This window comes from Antechinus flavipes, chromosome 3 (genome assembly GCF_016432865.1).
Source record: "Antechinus flavipes isolate AdamAnt ecotype Samford, QLD, Australia chromosome 3, AdamAnt_v2, whole genome shotgun sequence".
Taxonomy (NCBI): Eukaryota; Metazoa; Chordata; class Mammalia; order Dasyuromorphia; family Dasyuridae; genus Antechinus; species Antechinus flavipes.
In genome coordinates this window covers 30485680-30510713 of record NC_067400.1, presented here as the reverse complement: position 1 = coordinate 30510713, position 25034 = coordinate 30485680, and the positions used below count along the sequence as shown (strand labels likewise).

At 38.2% G+C, this 25034-nt stretch overlaps 1 protein-coding gene across 1 annotated transcript; it reads left to right on the top strand.

The window, feature by feature from the left end:
• Positions 1-10141: 10141 nt before the first annotated feature.
• TNFSF10 (TNF superfamily member 10) lies at positions 10142-22185 on the top strand. Its single transcript, XM_051983182.1, has 5 exons — positions 10142-10686; positions 14113-14274; positions 14404-14443; positions 16661-16774; positions 21633-22185. The coding sequence occupies exons 1-5, from the start codon at positions 10549-10551 to the stop codon at positions 22082-22084; spliced, it is 906 nt and encodes a 301-aa protein (XP_051839142.1). The 5' UTR covers positions 10142-10548; the 3' UTR covers positions 22085-22185.
• The last annotated feature ends 2849 nt before the right edge of the window (positions 22186-25034 follow it).

Genomic DNA, 25034 nt, shown 5'->3' with positions numbered 1-25034 from the left:
CAAAATAAGGAAGCTATGATTATTTGATTGCAAGTGAACTTTTGAACGACCATTGAACTTTTTACTTTGGAAGTAGACTTCTAACAGACTGTCAGCAATACACTTAGGCAATCTGCTTTTTCTTTTTCTACATAAAATTCCATCAAACATCAGCTCTATATAAAGTGCTTTGGCTGGATTTGAGTATACACACAAACAACAAGTCCTGTCCTGATGGAGCTTCCATACTTTACATGCAGATAAAAATAGACACCAAGTTTAAAAAATCAATTTTAAGAGTTATAAAATGTGCATGAGAACTGTAAAAAATCTCATGGAGGAGGGAGCTCCTGTCTATGCCTTCTGTAAAGGAAACTAGAGGTTCTGAGAATTAAGAAAATTGTCTTTTACATATGGGGAACAGTCCCCCAAAAGCTTGGAAAAGGGAGATATTTTCTATATTTTGTCAAAAACTCAGTTTGATCAAAATAAAATGCAGTAGGAGAGCAGAATGAATAAACAATGGCAATGTAGATGGAATCTAGACCATGGAAAGCTATCCATGCTGAGAGTATTACATTTATCCAAACAACATAAGGGGGCCACTTAAGATTTCTGAGTTATGAAGTACCATGATCAGTGAAACATTTTTAAGAATATTGGTTTGTCGGGGGCAGCTAAGTGGCACAGTGGGTAGGGCACCAGCCCTGAAGTCAGGAGGACCTGATTTCAAATCTGGTCACAGACACTTAATACTTCCTAGCTGTGGGACCCTGGGCAAGTCACTTAACCCCAATTGCCTCAGCAAAAAAAAGAAGGCAGAGGAGGAGGAGGAGAAGGAAGAGGAGAAGGAGGAGGAGGAGGAGGAAGACAGGAGAAAGAGGAGGAGGAGCAGCAGCAGGAGGAGGATGTTGGTTTGTCATCTTGTAGACAATGGATTAGAGAATGGAAATATGAAGACCTATTTATAAACCTGAAACAATCAGAGATATGTCAACATATACATATGCACACATACTTGTGGTGATTTTGAGCAGAATGCATATCCTTCCAGTTATCCTGGGTTTTCACTTTTTAGCATTATCCTCACCTCCTCCCTCTTTCTTACCCCATATATCCAACCAGTTGCCTAATCCCATAAATTCTATCTCCACGACTTCTCTCATAGATTCCCCTTTCTTCAGTCTAGTTATTCCAGCAATTAGTGCTTTGTGCTCTAATCTTACCTTATATATACACTGTAGAGATTTTGTATGTATCTAGATATGTTCATGTCATTTTCTCCATTAGAATATAAGCTCCTAGAGGCCAGGAATACATATCCCTAGTCCTTAGCACAATGAGAGACATAGTAAGTGCTTGATGTATGTTTGTTGATTAATTATTTTGTTTTTGTTTTTGCTGATTAATTTCTTGACTGATACCTATTTGTGCCCCTAGGCCCAGAAAAGTAAAATGACTTTCCCCAGGTCACACAAGTAATAGGTAGAATTTGAACTCAGATCCATGACTCTAAAATCAGTGTTCCTTCCACCTGAACATCTCAAGGAATGGGAAATCCATGACTTTCTACAGAAGGGAAATGAAATCCCCTATTTTGTCAAGTAGCTCAATTTGATTGAAATAAAATGCAAGAAGGAGAGCAGAACGACTAAACACTGGAAAAGTAGACGGAGCCTCTCAAGGAAGGAGAGATTCATGACTTTCTACAGTACCCTATTCTGCTTTTGGATATTCTAATGGAATGTTCAATCAACTTTTAGTCACGGGCGATCCTTTTAGGGTTTTATTGAAGTGATTTGTCATTTCCTTCTCCAGCTTATGTTATAGATGAGAAAAACTGAGGCAAATAGAATTAAGTGACTGGCTCAGAGTCACACAGCTAGGAAGAATCTTAGGCCAGATTTGGACTCTGGAAAATGAGTGTTCTCTAGTCACTCTAGGCCTAACATTATTTCTACTGTGTCTCCTAGCTGCCCAATAGTAGGATAACATTTCCTTACACAAAATAGAAATCTATCTTTCTTCAATTTCCTGCAGTTACTCTTCATTCTATCCTTGGGGGGCCAAGGAAAGCACTGAGATTGCTCCACAACCAATACTCTAAAGACTTGAAGACCACTATCATGTCTATCCTGAATCTTCTCTTCACCAGTCAAAAAATCCCTGGCTCCTTCAAATAATTCTCATGTAGCATAATCTTAAGATGCATCACAGTTTGATTGGTCTTCATTGACTGTGTTCTAAAAATTAATTTCTTGAAAATATGAGCCAAACAATGCCCAAGATCTGATTGGAACAAGAGGGAGTACAGAGACATATTTCCCATATCCTGTCTCCAAATGCAGTCTAGACTTTCTTGAGTGCCATGATCTCTGTTGAATGAATGATATTGGACTTTGAGTCGGCTAAAAAGGAAAGAAAAGAAAAAGGACTCCAAGCTAGATTCTTTTTATTCCTATGAACTATTCACTAGCCACACCTTCCCAAGATTTTTATTGGATATTGACTTAGCTAGAAATTGTTGAAGGTGTGTATATGTATGTGCTAATGTGACATTGGTTGTTTGGAGTTTATGAACGTACTGATTGTTTTTGTATCTCTTAATTTCCCCATTTCCTTCTTCCTCCTTCCCACAGAGTCATCCATTATAACAAAGAATTATTCTAAAAACAGGAAGAAAAGGGAGAACAATTCTGCAAAACTAATCATTACATAAAAAGTATCTAAAATGATATGCAATTATCTATACCTATAGATAATCTACCTTCCCCCCAAAAAAGTTGGGGGGTATGTCTTCTCATATATGAGGAGTGAACCTCAAAGTGGCTTTAATGTACACTTTTATGTGTATAAATGATTTAGAAGATTTTTTCATATGGTTATTTTTAGCTTGGGTTTCTTCCTTTGGAAAATGCCTGTTGTTATCCTTTGACCATTTATTTATTAGGCAATGACTCTTAGTTTTATAAATTTGAATCAATTCCTTATATAACTTGAAAAATATATATTTATCAGGGAAGTTTTTTGCAAAGATTTTGTTTTCCAGGTACCTGATTTCAGTCTATTTTTTTCTTTTTTACATTACATTTGTACAAAAATAAAAAATAGATATCATCAAAGTTGTCCACTTTATCTTGTGCGATTCTGTTTCACTTGTTTCAGTCATTTCTTCTTTCTTCTAATTTTTTAAAATGATGTGATTATATTTTTAATATTAAATCATATACCTATTTGGAGCTTTTGTATGATGTGTTATTTTGGTTTAAACCTAATTTCTGCTAGCCTCCTTTCCAGTTTCTCCAATAGTTTTTATAACATGAGTTTCCCCTCCAATAACTGAGACATTATGCTAATGATTCTCTTGCTTCTGGGTGTATATTGTATACCTAATCTGTTCCGATTAACACTTTCTCTCTCTCTCTTTTTAAAATCAGTATTAAATTGATTTAATGCTTTGGAATTCAATTTGTGATCTTATATGGACAGACTTCCTCTTTCCTTCCCCCTTTTTTATCATTAGCTTTGTGGGTTTTCATTTTTAGATCTTCATATTAGGTTATTTTTGTTTTGTTTTGTTTTGCTGAGGCAATTGGGGTTAAGTGACTTGCCCAGGGTCACATAGCTAAGAAGTGTTAAGGGTCTGAGGTCAGATTTGAACTCAGGTCCTCCTGACTTCAGGGCCACCTTGCTGCCCTCATATTAGTTTGATACTATATAATTTAATAAAAAATATTCTTTTGGAAGTTTGGTTCAGTGCTGAAGAAATAAAGTAACTTAAGTGGTATTGTCATTTTTTCTATGTAATATTGGCCTACTTGTGAAGATAAATGTTTTTCTAATTAACTAAATGATTAATGTTTCTCTACTTAGATTTATGTTTCTTTCTTTGAAGAATGTTAGATTTATATAATCCCTTAGTAAATCTTGGAAGATACATTCCTAAATATTCCATAGCTTCTGTATTCATTTCAAATGGAATTTATCTTCCCATCTCTTCTTAATAAGTTTTATTGTTTATATAGAAAAATGTTGATGATTTATGTGAATTTGTCTTATATTTTACAACTTTGCTTAAATTATTATTTCTTTATGTTAAAATATATGTTAAATCCAATATATGTATACATATTTATACAGTTATCTTGCTGCACAAGAAAAATCAGATCAAGAAGGGAAAAAAAATTGGTAAAGAAAACAAAATGTAAGCAAACAAGAGAAAGCATGAAAATGGTATGTTGTGAACCACATTCAGCCCCTACAATCTTCTCTTTGGGCTCACTTCATCACTGAACAATTGGGATTGGTTTGAATCATCTCATTGTTGAAGAGAGCCACGTCCATCAGAATTGATCGTCATGTAGTCTTGTTGTTGCCATGATCTCCTAGTTCTGCTCATTTCACTCAGCATCAGTTCATGTAAGTCTCTCCAGGCCTTTCTGAAATCATTCTGCTGGTCATTTCTTACAGAACACTCATATTCCATAACATTCATATATCATAACTTATTCAGCCATTCCCCAGCTGATGGGCATCCCCTCAGTTTCCAGTTTCCTGCCACTACAAACAGGGCTGCCACAAACATTTTTGCACACATGGATCCCTTTCCCTTCTTTAAGATTTCTTTGAAATATAGGCCCAGTAAAACACTGCTGGATCAAATGGTATGCACATTTTGATGGCTTTTTGAGGATAGTTCCAAATTGCTCTCCAGTATGATTGGATTTGTTCACAACTCCACCAACAATGCATCAGTGCCCAATTTTCTCACATCTCCTCCACATTCGTCATTATCTTTTCCTGTCATCTTAACCAATCTGAGAGGTATGTAGTGGTACCTCAAGGTTATCTTAATTTGCATTTCTCTGATCAATAGTGATTTGGAGCACCTTGAAATTATTACTTCAATGAACTTTTAGTTAGTTTTGAGTTCTTTAAGTACATCATTATATCATGTATTTTTAATATGATAACCAGAATCTTGTGCTAAATAAATCAAGGAAGACTTAGGGGAAAGTTGGCTTATAGACAATCTTTAAACATTTAAAAAATATAGTCAAATGCATTTCTCATTTCTATTGTGTTTTTTTAGTAAGAAAGTACTTTTTGGTGTTTCCATATAATGAAATGGGAGATATTTCTTTTTGAATTCATCCTGTCCCTATTATTTCAAAAATCTTTTAGCAGAAATATTTAGTTTCACAATACTGAATTGTAGAAGGCATAAAAATCCCTTAATGATTAACTTAATAGTTGATTTCTCTTAATGATATACTTTTATCTTGAAATTTTTTTTACAAATGGCTAAAGTTCAAAAATGTAAGGAGCATGACAGGTGAATTATTTCCCAAACATGATTTGAACATTAGTGAGAAAGATAGAAAAGGCCACTGAAGAATACATGGAATAGTTAGCTGCTCCTATGAAGCATGGAGGAGTTCGCACCTCCACAGACTCAATGGATCTGATTGTTGAGCAGTTCAAAATGTATTTAGCTCTCAGCCCTGTTCAGAAGACTGTTAGGAAAGCTGGATGAGTTTCAGCTTTCATGGAGGATCTAGGTGTACTGTAAAAGAGCTTTGCCACAGACAGAAATAATTATCTAAGAGATGGGCATTTGTTGTTATTTAGTCGTTTCAATTTTGTCCTGCTCTCTGTGCATTTTGGGGTTTGCTTGGCAAAGATAATAAAGTGGTTTAGCATTTCCTCCTCCAAATAGATGGGCATATTCTTTAACAATCAATTAATATGGATTTAATAATTGCTTTCAATGCACTCATTACTGTGCTAAGTGCTAGATATCCAAAGACCCCGTCTTTAAGGAGTTTTCATAGAAAAGACAACATGCAAAAAAAAAAAAAGTACGTATGAAGCAAATGTAAGATAATTAAAAAGGAAGTTCATAGATCTTTTCCTGAAAAAGAGCTTAGAGAGCATTTAATCCAAACCATTTCCTTCATTTTATGGAAAATGATGAATAGCAAGGTTTAATGAACAAATCTTTGTTACAAAAATAGTAAGTGGCAAAGCTGGACTTTGAACTTATGCCCTATTATTCCAAGTTCAGTTCATTTCCCCAATTAAATAGAGAATTTTATGCTTTCTATGAATTTAAAAACTCAAATTACTGCATTAGGGAAAGAGAAACATGAAAGAAGAGTAGTATTCTTTTTTTCAAATGTTATAGAAAACATTTCCCATGGATAAAGTGCTGGACAAGTTAGCAAGACTCATCTTCCTGAGTTCAAATTTAAGCTCAGACACTTGGAAGTTTGAGTCTAATCAGCCCTGGACAAGTCAATTAACCTTGTTTATATCAGTTTCCTCATCTATAAACAACATCAGTTGGAGAAGGAAATGGCAAACCATTGCAGGATTTCTGCCAAGGAAATTCCAAATGGGATCATGAAGAGTCAGACACAACTGGAAAATGACTGAACAATGAAATGAAAAACATGGATATTACTCAGTTCTAAGGGTCAAAATAGTGTTCATAAAATACAAATCTAGGCACGCCTCCTGCCTTCAGTAGAGACTATCTTCTGTTTCTGTTCATATCCGATCAGTTGCCACATTTTATTAATTTGTCCAACATTTCTTGCATGAGTCTTCTCCACTTACTACAACCATCCTCATTAACGCTCTTAACATTTCTCTTTTGGACTATCGCAATAGTCTCCTAATTGTTTCTCCTTGCGGTTATTCTCTCTCTTCTCCAATTTATTTTCTACACAATTAGCATGGGACTGACCAGTCCCTGAAATGCTCTCTCTCTTCACCTGTATCTTGTGAAGTTCTTTCTCTCAGTTCATTCCATCTCCTTCATGAGGCTGGTCCAGATATTTGTAATTGTTGTGTGCCTTTGCAGAAAACAAACAAACAAACAAAAAAAAAACAAAAACAAAAACAAACCTAAAAGACCCAAACAACTTAATTCAAAAACTTACTCTATGACCTTAGGCAAATAACTAACTTGCCTGCCTCAATTTTCTCATCTGTAAAATGAAGATAATTAAAGTATTTACTTTATTATAGTGAGGATAAAATGAAACAATAATTGTAAAGTACTTAACACAGAGCCTGGAACATAGGTTTTTAAAAATATTTTTTATTAAAGCTTTTTCTTTTCAAAACATATGCATAGATAATAATATTCATCCTTACAAAACCTTGTGTTTCAATTTTTTTCTCCCTTCTTTCCCCCCTCCATGGCATCCCCTAGATGGCAAGTAATCCAATATATGTTAAATAGGTATAATTCTTCTATACATATTTCCGCAAATATCATGCTGCACAAGAAAAATCATATCAAAAAAGAAAAAAATGCAAAAACATGCAAGCAAATAACAAAAAAAAGAATGAAAATACTATGTTATGGTCCTCATTCTGTTCCCACAGTCCTCTCTGTGGGTTCAGATGGCTCTCTTTATCACAAGCCCATTGGAACTGACCTGAGTTACCGCACTATTGAAAAGAGCCACGTCCATCAGAATTGATCATCATATAATCTTGTTGTTGTCGTGTACAATGTTCTCTTGGTTCTACTCACTTCACTTAGCATCAGTTCATGTAAGTCTCTTCAGGCCTTTCTGTAATTATCCTGCTGATGGTTTCTAATAGAACATAATACTCTATAACATTCATATGTCATATGAACTTATTCAGCCATTCCTCAACAGGTAGGAATCCACTCAGTTTCCAGTTCCTTGACACCCCAAAAAGGTTACATATGTGGGTCCTTTTCCTTTTTTTATGATCTCTTTGGGATACAGGCCCAGTAGAGACACTGCTGGATCAAACGGATTGCACAGTTTGAGAATCCTTTGGGCATAGTTCTATTTTGCTCTCCAGAATAATTGGATCAGTTCACAACTCCACCATCAATGTATCAGTGTCCCAGTTTTCCCACATCCCCTCCAACATTTATCATTATCTTTTCCTGTCATCTTAGTCAGTCCGAGGTGCGAGTCTAGCACATAATAAGCTCTATGTAAATATTAGCTATTAATTTTCACTGGAGGGACTCAATAGTGGCTCGGTCAATAAGGAGTTCTGGGTATGGAGTTAGGAATACCAGAGTTCAAATCTGGCTTCAGATACTCACTAGCGGTGTGACCGAGGGCAAGTCACTTATCCCTGTTTGCCTCAGTTTCCTCACCTATAAAATGAGTTAGAGAAGAAAATGGGAAACTGCTGCAATATCTTTGCAAGAAACTTCCAAATGGAGTCACGAAGGGTCACATATGATTGAAAAACAACAATTTTCAATATTTACTTTCACATTCACTTCTGGAAAACAGTAACTTCTGTTATGATTATTTTTTTTTTTCAGGAAGTACGAATGGGCAGCGATTAGGAAGACTGCTTTTTGTTTTTGTAAAAAAGCAGGAAAACAATCGTTATGGTTTTTCTTTTGTGCCTATTTCCTCTTCCATGTAGCTTAGTATCTGAGTCAGGAACTGGGAGACATTTGTATTTAGGTTTTATTTCCTACATGGGCTCTAAGTTTAATAAAAATAGCTAGGATTTATAGTGTACAATTATCATCATCCTCAGTTTTTGTTTTGTTTTTGTACACAAAGAGGCAGAAGTTGGAAGTTGCCCAGAGTTTCACAGCTAAGTGTCTGAGGCTGGAGTTAAAGTCAGATCTTCCTCGGAGCTCTATCCACTGAACTACCTTTCAGCCTCAGTTTCAGCAGCTACCCAGGGATTGGAAACCAAGTCCCACAAACATTTAGGTTAGAAGCCAATGAAGGTTGGAGAAAAAAGGGGCTGAAGTATGGAGTCAGAGAATCTGGATTATAGTCCTAACTCTTCTGATTAGTTTCTATAACAGGCAGAAATGCTGCACCTGTCAACAAGGAGCCTTGAGCTCAAATACCATGTCAAACAATAGTTGCAATGTGACTTGAAGCAAATCACTAAACCACTCAAAGCCTCAGTTTACTAATTTGAAAAATGGGGATAATTACAGCTGGGCTTGATCAAAGGATCAAATGCTATAACAAATAAATTTCTTCTTCCTGTCCCTTTAAAGGCAACTGTGATCCCTAACTTCTCCTAGGTTTTGCTTCAGATAAATATTCTGGAGAGAATAATCCTATTTCAAAATAAAGGTTGGTCTGAGGTCCAACCCTGCTTCCCGGGTGGTAATCATTTATTTTCAATTCCTAGTCATGGAAATTCCCCTCAGGTTTGATTGGGACACAGCCAGCTGCCAGTGAATGATGTCTACTTCTGAGCCAGCTCTAGAGACTTTTAGGTTTGCCTTCTAAGTCTCTGATTTCCTTAAGGTGTAGCTTCCTGTTTGGGTCGGCTCCAGACTCTGTCTGGTCTTGGCCCCAGACTCTGTCTGGTCTTGGCCCCATCCTACTACTAACTGCCACAAATCTCCCTCGACGGGTAGGACCATCCCTGGGATGCTGAGAGGCAGGTAGCTTAGATGCTACTCACTGATTGGCTGTTTGATTTTTGGGTAAGATGCTCAGCTTCTCTGGCCCTTTCCTCATCTGTAAAACAGAGGAGCTGGATAACTTCTGAGGTTCCTTATCCCTCTAAGATGTTACTGTATGTTCCGGTCCATACTGCCAGCCTCATTCAAGTCTCAAGATGAATTTTTCTCTTTTCCTCCTTTCTCCTTAAATTCACTGAAATTGACTTTGTATCTAACTTCCCTCTGTGCTTTCCAAGGAATCAACAAGTTAATCTGATGTTGCCCAATCATGTCTGACTCCCATGGACCTTCTATCCTCCACTGTCTCCTGAAGTTTGTCCAAGCTTACATTCATTGCTTTCATGACACTATCTATCCATCTCATCTTCTGACATGTTATTTCTCTTTCTTTTTCTTTCTATCTATCTTTTTTTCTTTTTCCACCCTCCCTCCCTCTCCTCCCTTCTCCCTGCCTCCCCCTTTCCCCTCTCTCCCTCCCCCTCCCTCTTTTCCTCTCCTCTTCCCTCCCTTTTCTTCCCTCCTTCCCTCTCTCCTTTCCTCCCTCCTCCTTCCTTCTCTCTTTCCCTCCTTCCCTCCTTCCTTCTCTCTTTCTGTCTCTGTCTCTGTCTCTGTCTCTGTCTCTCTCTTTCTGTCTCTCTGTCTCTCTCTCTCTCTCTCTCTCTCTCACACACACACACACACACACACACACACACACACACACACACACACACACTGGATACAGCACGAGCTCTGAAGTCTGAGTTCAAATGTGACCCTGGGCAAGTCACTTAACCCTAATTGTCTCAGCAAAAAAAAAAAAAAAGAAAAAAGAAAAAAGAAAGTCTCAGGCATTTTATTTTCTCTGTGTTGTCTCTCCCGCTGGCCTTTTCTCCTGTTTTCGGAACCCGGGAGGTACTTTCGGTTTCCCTGAGATAGGACTTCTTTAGAATACCGAAGCTCCGCCCCCCTCCCTCTCCATTTTCACTCCCACACACAAGCCCGCACAAACACACAAGCCCGCACAAACACACAGCCCCGCGCGCACACAAACTGCAAGCAATTCCGAGGACCTTCGGGAGATGCTCGCAGAAAAATAGTGCGGACCAGCGGAGGCGGCTGCCTGCGGCTCCAGCATGTCCTTGCAGGCCGTCATCTCCAGGGAAGGCCCCCGGCTCGGCCAAGCCTGGGGGCTGCTCTTCCTCTTCTCCCTGTTGATCCAAGCCTTGCTCTCTGCTACCACGTACTTGTATTTCTCTAGCGAGCTGAAGCAGGTCAGTAGGGCGGCTGGGGAAGCCTGGGTGCGCGGAGCGCTGGGAAGCCTGGGTGCGCGGAGCGCTGGGAAGCCTGGGTGCGCGGAGCGCTGGGAAGCCTGGGTGCGCGGAGCGCTGGGAAGCCTGGGTGCGCGGAGCGCTGGGAAGCCTGGGTGCGCGGAGCGCTGGGAAGCCTGGGTGCGCGGAGCGCTGGGAAGCCTGGGTGCGCGGAACGCTGGCGCTGCTGCGGGACAAGACCCTCCTTGCTTGTGTGCGCCCCGATCCGTCCCTTCAGCATCCCCGCCTTCCCCGGATCCCAGACCCCGCAGAGGTGAGGGGATGGGGCGGGATGTCCTGGCTGTCGGGCACTGTCATTTCTCACCTCGGACCCTGACTGTCATTTCTCACCTCGGACCCTGGCTGTCATTTCTCCCCTCGGACCCTGGCTGTCTCCCGGGCTTGCTAAGGTCCGAAAGCCTCTGCGCTGGGCGCCTCAGAGGGAGGAAGAAACTAGGACACAATGCATTGGCAAAGGAGGCTTCGATTGCAGAACCTTTCCTGCCCCAGCTAGGGCTTGGCAGCCTGCAAGAGGAAATGTTTAGACAAGCTTGGCTACTTTTAACGGGATGATTCCCTGGATTTAGAGGAGGCGGGGGCTTGGATTCCAATCCCGGCTTGGACATTGATGAGCTGCATGATCTTGGGGATTCTATAAAATGAGGGGACCGCCTGAAGTGACCTCTGAGGTTCCTTGTAGCTGTGAACCAAGCTCTTATCTCTGCCTCGTGCAGACCTTTGTGACTTAAACAAACACACTCCAGCTGTCCCACCCTTTCCCCGAACTTTCCCCAAGGTTCTTTATACACACACATATTTTGCTGGGGTAATTGGCTTTAAATGACCTGCCTAGGGTCACACAGCTAGGAAGTGTTAGTGTCTGAGGTCACATTTGAACTCAAGTCCTCCTGACTTCAGGGCTGGTGCTCTATCCACTGCACCACCTAGCTGTCCCTCTCCCAAGCCTCTCTAAGTATTGGCTGCTGAACCTCTCACCCAAAGAGAATCTAGGTTCAAATCCATCTTCAGTTTTTTCCTTGTTGTCGGACTTAGTTTCTGTGTGCCTCAGTTTCTTCATCTGCAAAATGCTTACTTTCCAGTGTTACAAAATGCTAGTTCTTTGTATGAACAGAGCTACCTGCCCTCTGTCCCTGGTACCCTAAAAAAGCCAAGCAAACAAGTCTATTAAGGACCTCCTCTATGCCAGCAGAACAGTAACCACTGGGGATGGACATCTAAAAGTGAATTTCTCTCCCCTTTATAGAATATCTATTCTATTGGAGAACTAGAACCTGCGCAGGATTATGTAAAATTAATCCCAATGAGGGAACTTATAGTCTTGTCATCAAGCATTTATTAAAAGCTTACTGTGTGCCAAACACTCTGCTTAGCGCTACAGATACAAAAAAAGGAAAATAAAAGGAAAAAGAAAGTCCCCAAGGCATTTATATTCTAATGAGAGAGACTAAATATAAGGAATGAGGTATATACAAGATATATAGTAGTAGATGGAAGTGAGATGAAAGGAAGAGACATCAAGCTTCTGGGGACTAGAAAGTGCCTCCTGTAGAAGGCGGAGTTTAAGCTGGGTCTTGAAGGAAGCTAAAGAAAGCAAAGGGCAGAATGTGAGGAGGGAGAGCATTTCCAGGCAAGGGACACAGCCGGGGCAAAGGTTGGAAGGTGGGATGTTTGGAAAATTGTAAGTAGTTCAGGTAGTTGGCTGTTGGAGGATATGGGAGGGCTAAATAAGTAAGGGATATTATTCTTCTAACATACTTTCTTTGGGACTTGTTAAGGTATCAGGGGAAAGATTTGAACCCAGGCCCTCTGATTCCCAGTCAATGGTTTTTCCCCCTTTATACTGATAAGTCAACAGGCATTGCCTGAGGCACAGTGAGTTTAAGTAACTGATTCATAGTTGAAGCAAGTAAGCATCTGGTATGGAACCAGCTGATTAGTGGTTAACTGAATCCACTCATTTACTAGTCAGTAAGCAAGCATTTATTAAGCTCCTTTTCTATACAAACTAATGTGTTGGGATCTGGGACTTCCAGGACAAAGATGAAACAATCCTTGCATTTAAGAACCTTGTATTCTAAAAGGGTAGACAACATATTGTCCCGTCCATCTATTGAATACTTCTTGTTTTTAGGAAATATGGGATTCTTGATTTGGAAAGATTTCAGGGGCCACTAACTCTAAATCTTTCCTCTTATAGACAAAAAAAAAATAATATTCAGAAGGTAAGTGACTTGCCCAGGATCACACAGACAGTAAATATTTGAGAAAGGACTTGAATTCAAGTTTTGCTGATTCTTAAGACCAGAGTTCTAGAGCTGGAAGAGACTGAGAAAGTGATCTGGTCCAATCACCTCATTTTACTTTTTTTTTTTTTTCCCTTGAGGCAATTGGAGTTAAGTGACTTCCCAGGGTCACACAGTTAGCAAGTGTTAAGTGTCTGAGGTCAAATTTGAACTCAGGTCCTCCTGACTTCAGGACTGGTGCTCTATCTACTATGCCAACTAGCTGCCCCAACCCCCTCATTTTATAGATGAGGAAATAAAAACCCAGGGAGAGCGAAGGACTTGCCCTACCCAGATTCTCTTTCCTGTTACACAAGCTTAGAGACACTGGTTTATTTTTTTTTCTAGTGGAATGGAAGGGGAAACCATCTATGTCATTTATTATGCTGTATTGTATGTTCAATAGAAGACAGAGAATGTCCTGCTCTCAAGGAACTTAAAATCCTAATGTGGAGGGGGAGGAGTGAGAAACAACACATATAGAAAAGCTTTTGTTTATGTTTAATTCGGGACAGATGGGAAAACCAGGTAATATTTTGGCAATTAGGAGGACACAATGCTCCAAAGGACTATTTTGGGGGAAAGGACAGAGTACATGATTCCCTACAAAGAGGACTGTGGGACTAAAGGATCTTGGGAAGAAAAGGACAGAGCACATGATTCCCTACAAAGAGGACTGTGGGACTAAAGGATCTTGGGAAGAAAAGGACAGAGTACATGATTCCCTACAAAGAGGACTGTAGGACTAAAGAATCTTGGAGGGGAAAGGACAGAGTACATGATTCCCTACAAAGAGGACTGTGGGATTAAGGGTGAGTAAAATGGAACTCTGGAAAGATGGAGATGTAGAGGCCAGCATCCAGCTGATGGTTATTCTATACATGGTAGAAACTGGACAGTGGGACACTGGATTGGAAAAAGGATCCCCTGGCAGTTCTCTAATAGTCCTTTGGAGCATTGTGCAGTACAAAGGAATAGGGTGTGGATGTGAAAAGTTTAGTTATGAAATTGAAACCAGTTGCTCTTGTGTATATTAAAGATATCCAGGAATAAAGTTCCTAATAGTATTGTGCTCTAACTTCCCCAGCTGGCACAGCTACAAAATGCAAATTCTCAAAGCAGTCTGGCATGCCTTACAAAGGAATATGTGGGAGCCATGACAGGTAATAGAAACTCCAGCGGTGATACAGAAGAAGCAGACCTCCTGTGCCTGCAGTTCAAGTGGCAGCTCCAACAGCTGATTAAAAAGGTAGGTCAATTAGTCAACAACCTGTCTTGCTGTGCCCTTGGACATCGCATCAGGGGTTGGGCTCACCAAATAATGAGTGAAACAACCCTACTTGGAATTCTAAATAAAATTATATGATCATATTTGCAGGAGCTTTTGACAGTTCATGAGGAGTCTCCTGCAAGGCAAGGTAAAACCAACTTTTACTGGAATTCCATGTTTACTTTTTTAAAAAAAGGATGAATTTTCTTCATTGTCAGATTGTCTGTCTTCTAATATCGTGGGCGGCTTTTTAATCTGCTTTCATCTACCTGAATCCTGTAGTTCTATCTACTGCTACTTCTCCCTCCCTCCACCAATCTGATAAATAGCTTCCCTTTCTTCATGCATGAACCATTTCCTCCAACATCCCTTTCCATAACATCTGGGCTCTCCATAACATCTGGGCTCTCCATTATGTTGCCTTCCCAGGGGTGTAGGGAAGAGCAATTAGAACAAAGAAAGAATGTTAGCCCTGATCTCATTCAGAAAGTATCTGATGAGTTGACAATCTACTTTTCTGCATAAGGAAGGAATTACTATTGAGGGGGAAGGAGTTACAACTGATGCTCAGACAAAAGAACGGATCACTTGCAACCTTATAAGGCAAGCATCTGAGCGGATAACACTCAAACTATTATTTCAAGTCGTCTCCTATGGAGTTGTTTCTTTATAAATATATAGATATATACTCTTTTTATTATGCTTTTATATGTTTCATTACATTTTTCTCAATTACACACAAAAAATTTTTAACTTTTTTTTTAATTTGAGATCTAAATTCTCTTTCCTCTCTTTTCTCCTATAAAAGGCAAGCAATTTGATGTCAATTACATTTGAGTGGTCATCATGGAAATATTAGCCATGTTGCAAAACACTGACAAAAAGATAAATAAAGAACACTTCACATATATTTTCTTTCTTTCCTTCTTTCCTGAGGTAATTGGGGTTAAGTGACTTGCCCAGGGTCACACAACTAGGCAGTGTTAAGTGTCTGAGGTCAGACTTGAAAACTCAGGTCCTCCTGACTTCAGGGCTGGTGCTCTATCCACTGTGCCACCTAGCTGCTCCTACATATACTTTCAAACTTGAGAGAATGACTTTCTCTTTAAATTATTCTCCAATTAGGTGCTGGACATTATAGGTTTCTTCTTAGACAGTCAAAGGCCTTGCTCAATACATTTTGGGAGGTATAAGATGGAACTGAGAGGAAGCGTGACTTAACAGATATATGTGGCCCTTAGGAGTCAAACAGACTTGGATTTGGGTCCTCCCTTTGACATATACTTGATGTTTGAGCATAGATAATTTACGGCACCTCTCAGTGCGCATGGGAGCTCTCCAAGGTTAGTGAAATTTCTAGTCACGCTGGGGGAAAAGGTCTGGTCAGTAAGAAACTTTTCCTCACCAAAATGTATTTTCAAGGCAGATAATTATAATGTAAGCTATTTACAGGAAATTCCATATTTAGAAAGTATCAGTGTAAATTTTCAAAGTCACTGACACATTTTATCTTGTTTGATCCTTACAATAACTGTGGAATACCAGTGTCTATTATTATCCCCATTTCACAGATAAGGGAACTGAAGCTAAAAGCTAAAGCCAGGGGTCCTCAAACTTTTTAAATAGGGGACCAGTTCACTGTGCCTCAGTCTGTTGGAGGGCTGGACTATAGTAAAAAACAAAAAACTTTGTTTTGTGGGCCTTTAAATAAAGAAACTTCATAGCCCTGGGTAAGGGGAATAATCGTCCTCAGCTGCCACATCTGGCCTCCCAGCGGTAGTTTGAGGATCCCTGGCTTAAGTGATTTGCCTAGGGTCACAAAACTAATTTGAATTCAGATTTTTCTCACTTTAAGGTCAGATTTCTAGCCATCACATCACTACCCAGCAGCCTATTTAGTGCCAAAGTACAAAGATCTGCGAGGATGAGAAGCGTCCCATATATTTATTATATTTAATAGTTCTGAAAGCTGGAAGTATGAGTGGTTAATATCCTTATACAAACCTAGTTAAGTTTGGGGAGAATTATTACTCAAAAATTGTCCACAATGGGATGTAGTTGTTTTTTTTTTTGTTTGTTTGTTTGTCTGCCACAGTTTTCACAACTGTAAAATGGAGACAATAATAGCATCTACCTCATAGAGTTGTTGTGAGAATAAAATGAGAAAATAATTGCAAGAGCTCTGAGCACAAAATAGATAATTAATAAAAATGCTTATGCCCTCTCCCCTTCCCTAATTTCCCTTCATGCCTTACTGAATGATGGGATAGCTTTTAAGATCTTCTCAATTGGCATCTGTTGATCTTAAGATTCATTTCAGTGGTTGGATCAGTACTCTAATTATTCTTTCTTACTTCCCTTCTAGGTGAGAGGGAGAATAACCCTTCTGGAGCCACAGAAAGGTTCAATCAGAGTGTTCTCCAGAGAGCAGCGGCTCATCTCACTGGAAGCAGACAAATAAGTCCTATCTTTTCTAGAAGTAAGAGATTCATGTATTTTTTTTTTTCACTTCAACTTCCATCTGATCATATTAAGGGATAGCATTGTGCAAGGATCTGGGTTAATATGGGAATAGAAAGAAGAAATGAGCTGAGAATCTGAGAGAGGAGTGGGGTTTAAGATAAACATACAAAATAAGCACAGTATAGGGTAGAAAGCAAAGATCTAAGAAAAAAGGCTCTGAGAAAATTTGAGGAGGAAGGTCTTTGGGTGGGGAGAAGGGAGGAAGATAAAGACAGGCTTCATGAAGAAAGCAGCCCTAAAGAGGTCATTAAAGAAAAAGTTTCTTTTTTTAAAATTATTTTTATTTTGAATTTAATGGACACATAAAATAAAGTGGAAGAAAATGTTTCTTTATACAAAGTTAAATAAGAAAAGAGGGTAAGAAAAAACATGGATCTCTCTTATCTTTAACTTGGTTTTAAAAATACATAATAAATTCAATCTTTTGGCTAACAATTATTATCATCTGCATTTCACAGATGAAGGAGCTGAGTCCTAGTTGTCTCTTCTTTCTGAGCCTCCTTCTCTTCTGGAAACTTTCAAAATGCTTCAATGACCCTGTTTTCTAAGAAAGAGGATTTCAGTGAGTAGACATGAGGAAGGAGCCATAGAAAGTAGCCTGTATATTTACAGAGATGATAGAGCTCAGTGAATAGTACACATTGGAGTGTAGAATGCATAAAAAAGTGATAGATGAAATGAAGTTAAATTGAAGTCTGTCCCTGAAGGTCCTGAAATCCCAGAGTTTAGTTAGACGGTACCGTGGATAGAGAGTACTGGGGCTAGAATATGGAAGACTCATCATTTACTTGAATTCAAATCTGGCCTTAGACACTTACTAGCTGTGTGACTCTGAGCAAGTCACTTAACCTTCTTCACCTCCGTTTCCACATCTGTAAAATAGTCTTCCATGATCTCCCCAGTTGATTTCCCCTGCTTCCATTATCTTAGAGAACTTTGTCTGGATATCTTTGCCAAGAAAACTCAAATGGGGTCACAAAGAGTTAGACAAGGTATAATAGAAGTCATTTTTGAGCACATCAGACCTGTGAATGTGGCCTTGGATGACTGTGGCAACTAGATGAAGTATAGATTAAAGGAGGAATGGAGGTAGGGAGACCATTTAGGAGACTATTGTGATACTTCAAGGAAGGGATGATGGCTGATTGAACAAGGCTAGCCTCGGTGTAAGTCAAGAGTAGGAGATAAAGTTGAGGGATACTGGGCGAGTAGAATTGCCAGCATTTGGCAAATCATTAATTGGAAGGTAAGTGATAAAAGAAAAATGACCTACAGGACACAGTATTGGGCTTGGGATCAGAAGACTTGAGCTCATCTCTGAGTTCTATCCTTTATTAGCCTGGGAATAATCACCCACCATCTCTGACCTTAAATTTTCATCAATTCTAAAATGAAGGAGTTTGGACAAATGACATCAGAAGTTCTTTCCACCTTAAAATCTCTGATCTTATCATCTGAGATATGAGATAGAACCAATAGAAAGAAATAAAAGCTCCCCAAAGCAGGGAGGATCAGGCTGATGGATTTTTTTAGTAGACTCAGTCAATGTGGTTTTGTGACTTATGGACTACTGAGACGCAGTAAGTAGAAGATTGCCTAATCTGGGGATACAGATACATTGGAATGGGAACCAGTACTTTGTTGAAATGATTAATTATAAGCTCAACATTGAAAGGAAGGAAACAAGGAAAACAGAACCAGGAAGACTGATTAGAAAAACAGTGATATAGAAAGGATTTGAGCAATGAGGACTAATGAAGTACTCCTCACATGCTAGGCTCTGTGCAAGCTGAGAATGAAGAGGAACATTAATAAGATGAGACAATGGACCAAAGTGAAGGGTAGGAGATTGTGATTAGGGAGGGGAATTCTAAAATTTAAACTCAAACCCACCAACTAGATGAAGGATAAGCCCATTTCTCCTGTATACTTCTTTTTTCCATCTCGATGACAGTCCATACTTAGGATAGGTAGATCTGGCTTACTTGCTTCCCTTAACCAAGACCAACCTGAAAAATGAGGAAAGCATTATGTATTATTTACATATTATTTATTTTTCATACATTGAAGTCTTCTATAGAGAGAATCCTCCATAGATCTTATCTGTACTTCTTTCTTTTAAAAAAAGATATCAATTTTATTTCTTTTTAAAAAATTAAATTCTATAGCATGTGTTTAACCTAAACCAGATTGCTTGCTGTCTTGGGGAGAGAGGGAGAAAAATTTGGAACATAGGTTTTGCAAAGGTGAATGTTGAAAACTATCTTTGCATGTATTTGGAAAAATGAAATATTATTAAAATAAAATAAATAAATACAAAAATTTAAATTCTATTTTGCCAAAAAGTGAAAATCTGATTTTTCTCCTTTCCACTTCTCCAAGCTCTCTTTCCTACTTTCATCTGTATTTCTAGCAAGATCATAATGACTCAATCACTGGCCTTCTATTCACATTAATCCATCAACATGTATTTGATAACCTGGCACAGGGAAGACACCGACAATGTTAAAAACCAGCTATTTTTGCTAAGAGTCAAATCAGAAAAATATGCTCACTCCTTTGTTTAGCCTTCCGTGATCTCCCCAGTTGATCTCTCCCTCTTCGATTATCCTAGAGGACTTTGTTTGGCTTTGTCTGGATATCTCATTTCCCCAGTGTCAATCAACCTTGTTTTTAATTATCTAGTGTCTTCCCTCTTGGAATTACATTGTGTTTAGAGAGCTAGCCTTGGAGACAGGCTTTAAGGTTAAGGTCACTGTGTGGTCTCCAAATGAGTCAGATCAAGTTTCTGTGCCTCAAGATGATTTCCTAAAACTGAGTTCTCATATCCATGAGAAGGTGCTGGCCAGAACTGGAAGTGGGAAGATTTTTTTGTTTTGTTTTATTTTGTTTTGTCCTGATGGAATCATCTGTCCAATCCTTATTCCTATATTTTATATATACTTATTTTTGTATACATTGGCACCCCTATTAGGATGTAAATTTCTTGAGATCAAGGATTATTTTGCTTTTGTCTTTTTATTTTTAGCACCCAGCACAGTGCCTGGCACATAGTGGGTAATTAATAAATTTTTGTTAATTGACATATATTAAATATCTTGAACATAGTGTTTTTCATTTCCTTGAAGGCAGAGATTATGTTTTTACCTTTTTTTCCCCCTATCTCTAGCATTCAGTGTGGTACTTGGCAAAAGCTTGATGGGATCTATATATCTATGCTAGATACTGTCCAATATTTCTGTTCCTTTCCCTCCTTTTAAAAATCAATCAATTTACTGTATACCAGGAACTAAGCTAAAGATACTAATATAAATAAACTAATATGGTACCTCATTTGTTATTAACTGCATTTTTTTTCCTAAGACAATTGGTGTTAAGTGACTTGTCCAGGGTCACACATCTAGGAAGTGTTAAGTATCTGAGACCAGATTTGAACTCAGGTCCTCCTGATTTCAGGACTGCTACTCTATCTACTGCATCACCTGGCTGTCTCTATTAACTGCAATTAAAAAAAAAAAAAAGATCATCTGCCCTCAAGGAATTTATGATGTAATGGGGGAACACGATATGCAAATAAAGGAGACTGAGAGGAGAGCATTCAATCAGTTACAAGCATTTATTAGTTTCCTCTAGCACTGCCCCAACTCCTGTACTGGCTTTTTTCACTCCACCCCTGAATTATTACAATAGTTTCTGGTGGATTCCCCTGATTCACCTCTCCCCCCTCTCCAATTCATCCTCCTTTAAGTTACCAAAGGGATTTTTTCCAAAGCACAGGTCCATTCATATCACCTCTTCCTCATTAAACTCCAGTAATTTTCTGTTTCCTACAGGATGAAATACAAAATGGTATCCCAAACTCTTCCTAAACCAGGCCTCCCATCTCTCACCTTTCTAGTCTTCTTAAACCTTACTTCCTACTTCGTACTCTTTGATCCAGTGACCCATTTCTCCGAATTGTTCACGCACAAGATATTCTATCTCTTGGCTCTGGACATTTTCTTTGGCTGCTGTGGAATGCATGACAGCCTGAAATGCTCTCTCTCCTTCACTTTACCTATTAGCTTCCCTGTTCCTTCAAGAATCAAATAAAATTCCACTTTCTACAGGAAGCCTTTTCCAAGCCCTGTTAATTATAGTGTCTTCCCTCTTCTGTTTCTTATCTATCCTCTATATAGTTTATTTGTTAGTTCTTTCCCTCATTAGATTATAAACTCATTCAGGGCAGAGAGTGTCTTTTGCTTCTTTTTGACTATCCTGTGTTTGCCACAGTGCCTGGCATATAGTAGGTGCTTAATAAATACTTATTGATTAAATGACTAAGAGGATATACAGAATTCTCACTTTAACTTACAATTAACTTATCATTTCTCTAATTGTTGCTTCCAGCTCTGGAAAAACTGGCCTTTGGACAAGTCATGAAGATTGATTTCTGAGGGGCCAAGATTAGAATTACAGGAAACTTTATTGCAGATGCAAAGAGTTAGTGTCCAGGCCATGAGACAGCGTAATGAATGGCAAGACAGGAAAGCTTGAATTCAAATCCTCTTCTATACACTTAATAACTTTTCCATCCTCAGCCTCAGTTTCCTCCACTGTGAAATGGCTTTAAAATTTTGATTGCCTCACAAAGGTTTTGTGAGAATCAAATGAGATAAAGTGTAAGCTGCTTGGTAATCTTAATGTGATAAATAAATGTTGGTTATCATCATATTTCTAATAACAAAATGCACTTGAATTAATGCATTGTCTGCTTGTGCCCCGGTATCACCTTTTATAAATACTTTTCTTTCTTGATCTCTCCAATTGTCTAGATTCCTTGCTTGGAGGAGCTTCAGGTTGGAAAATCAACTATTGGGAATCTTCAAGGAAAGGACACTCATTCCTATATAATATGAACTTCTTAGATGGTGAGCTCATCATCTCCCAACCTGGATATTATTATATCTATTCACAAACCTACTTTCGATTCCAGGAGTTAGAAGGAAGCTCTGTTTCAACTTGGAGTGAGGAGAGAAAAAAACAACCCAGACAATTGGTTCAATACATTTATAAAGTGACAAATTACCCAGAACCCATCCTACTCTTGAAAAGTGTAAAGACTAGTTGTTGGTCTAAAGATTCAGAATATGAACTCTACTCGATGTATCAAGGTGGAGTGTTTGAGCTCAAAGAGAATGAAAGAATCTTTGTCTCTGTCAGCAATGGAAAATTGATCGATTTGGACAGAGAAGCTAGTTTTTTTGGTGCTTTTCTAATGGGTTAAATAGTCACAATTACATATGTTAGAAAGTAACCACCAACTGCCATTTAACCTGCTATATGAGACATAGTGACAATAGACTTTCTGGAGAATGAGCCTATTAACCACGAGATTCATCAGTCACCTGATAAACACACATTTATTATGTACTTACTAGGTATCAATCACCATGCTAAGTCCTACAGTTACTACTATGAAAAAGAAATATAATCCCTGATCTGAAAGAGATAATAAGTTCAAGGGGAAAGGCAAGGCACAAAAAGAAAGTGATAGGATGGGAGAGGAGGGGAAAATGCGCTATCAGCACTGGAATCCAATCCAAAGAAATGAGGTGAGGTGAAAACTGAAGAGAAGGCTGGTCTGGCAGCCTTTTATAAATGGGAGCTTCGGGATTAGTTCTTTGCTTTGCCTTCTATTCTATATGTTTTAGAAACAGCAGTATTGGGAAGGCAGAGCATTGGGATTAGAAGATTATCTTTTTATTGCCAAATCTTTGCTCCCACCAAAAGTTCTTTTACAAATAACTTAGTATATATATACACAAATAGGTTAAGGGAACTATGTGTGTGTGTGTGTGTGTGTGTGTGTGTGTGTAAGGGAACTATACACACACACACCACACACACACACACACACACACACACACATATATAGTTCCCTTAACCTATTTGTATACACACACACACACACACACACATACATATATAGTTCCCTTAACCTATCTGTATATATACATACTATATATGGTTCCCTTAACCTATTTGTATGTATATATATATATATAATATATATATACATATATATAACATATATATATGTATATATATATATATATATATATATATATATATATATATATATATATATATATATATATATATATATATATATATATATGGTTCCCTTAACCTCTTTGTAATTCCATTTTAAATCTATGATGTTTGCTACTGTTTGTTCCAACACAGCATTCTGGCTATCTACCGTTGATGAGTGAGCACTTATCAAGTGTCTACACACTGAAGGGTAGGCAATAAGAGGAGAAAAGCAAATGAGTATTGTTATTATTGTTTATGACCTGAAACATCCATCCTACTTAAGTCATTTTTATGGACATCACCTTTGCATTCTTAAAAAAAAAAAAAAGTCCTTTTCTGCACTGCTTTAAAAGGATTTCTCAGTGACCTCTATGAGGTAGAATACTAGTAATGGAATCTCTGGGTCAAAGAGTATGTGCATTTTAGTCACAGTGATTTCATTATTTATGCCCCCAAATCTTTCAAGCAGATCTAGAAAATATTAAAGATCAAATCATTACAGGAAATCCAATTTTTTTTAAATCACAGTGAATCAGTTTTTCAGTTCAAATTGGCAGAAAGAAATCAACAAAGATGTCTGTGGACATCATTTTTATCATGTTCTGGCTGCTCTACCTCATCTGGAGCCAGAGATCCAGGACTGACAGAGGAGAGGAATCTGAGCCTGGGGCTGGCATTCAGGAAGAAGAGTAGTCTAAGTTTAAAATTGTTAGCCTAGAACAGCTTCTACTTTGATAGTTTCCTCTGTTACATTCCCCAAAATGAGCCTTTTGGAGGAGACAGCTTGTCAAAAAAAGGTGCAATTAAGAATTGCAAAAGGGGCAGCTACAGGGCATAGTGGATAGAGCACCTGCTCTGAAATCAGGAGAAGCTAGGTTTAAATTCAGCCTCAGACCTTGTGAACTGTGTGACCTTGGGCATGTCAGTCCTGATTGTTGGATTGGACAGAAGATGTTTGTAAATTCATGTACTTTTTGTTGTTTAAATAGTATCTTTGATATTTTTTTATCACCTAAATTTCTCCTGTAAATATCCCTTCTCTATCCCAGAGAACCATCCCACGCAATAAAGTATTTGTTTCTTTTTTCTTTATTTATTTTTAACATTTACTATTTCTTTCCCCTTCTGTAGTCCCTCCCTCACTCATTGAGAAGGCAAGAAATATGTATCAGATACACATATGAAGTGATGCAAAATGTCTTTCCATATTAACCACAATGCAATATAAAACAAAACCATTGTACAACTCCCCCCCCACCCCCACAAAAAAAACCCTCAAAGCAAAGAAGAATGAAAGTGAAAAAAGTGTACTTCAGTCTGCATTCAGAATCTTCCAGTTCTCTTTTCAGAGAGAGATATCATTTTTCATAATGGGCCCTTTGGAATTGTATTGGATCATTGTATTGATCAGAATAAGGTTTTTTTTTTTAACAGTTGATCATTGTTACAATATTGCAGTTACTCTATATAACATTCTCTTTATTCTTCTCACTTCACTTTGTATTAGTTCATATAAATCTTCCCAGGTTTTTCTGAAACCACCCCTCTCATCATTTCTTATAGCACAAAAGTATTCCATCATATACTACAACTTGTCCAATCATCCTGAAGGGCATCCTCTCAATGTCTAATTATTTGCCATCACCAAAAATGCTGCTAGTAATATTTTCTCTTTTCTTCGGTCTTTTTGGGGCACAGACCTAGGATCTAGTGGTATTACTAGGTCAAAGAACATGCAAACTTTTGTAACTATTTAGGCTATTGTGCTCCAGAATGGTTGGACCAGTTCACAACTTCAACTCCACTGATTAGAGTATTTGTTTTTTTCCTACATCCCCTCCAACATTTTGTCATCTTCCTTATTTTTTTTTTTCATGTTAAACAATCTGATGGGTTTGAGGTAATACCTCAGAGTTGTTTTAATTTGCATTTCTCTAATCAGTAGGGATTTAGAATATTTTTTCCATGTGACTATTGATAGCTTTGTTTTCTTCTTCTGCCTGTTTACATCCTTTGATCATTTATTATTTGGAGAGTGGTTTTTATTTTTATACATCTGGCTCATTTTCCTATATATTTGAGAAATGTGCTATAAATATTTACCTCAGTTTCCTATTTTCTTTCTACTTTTGGTGATT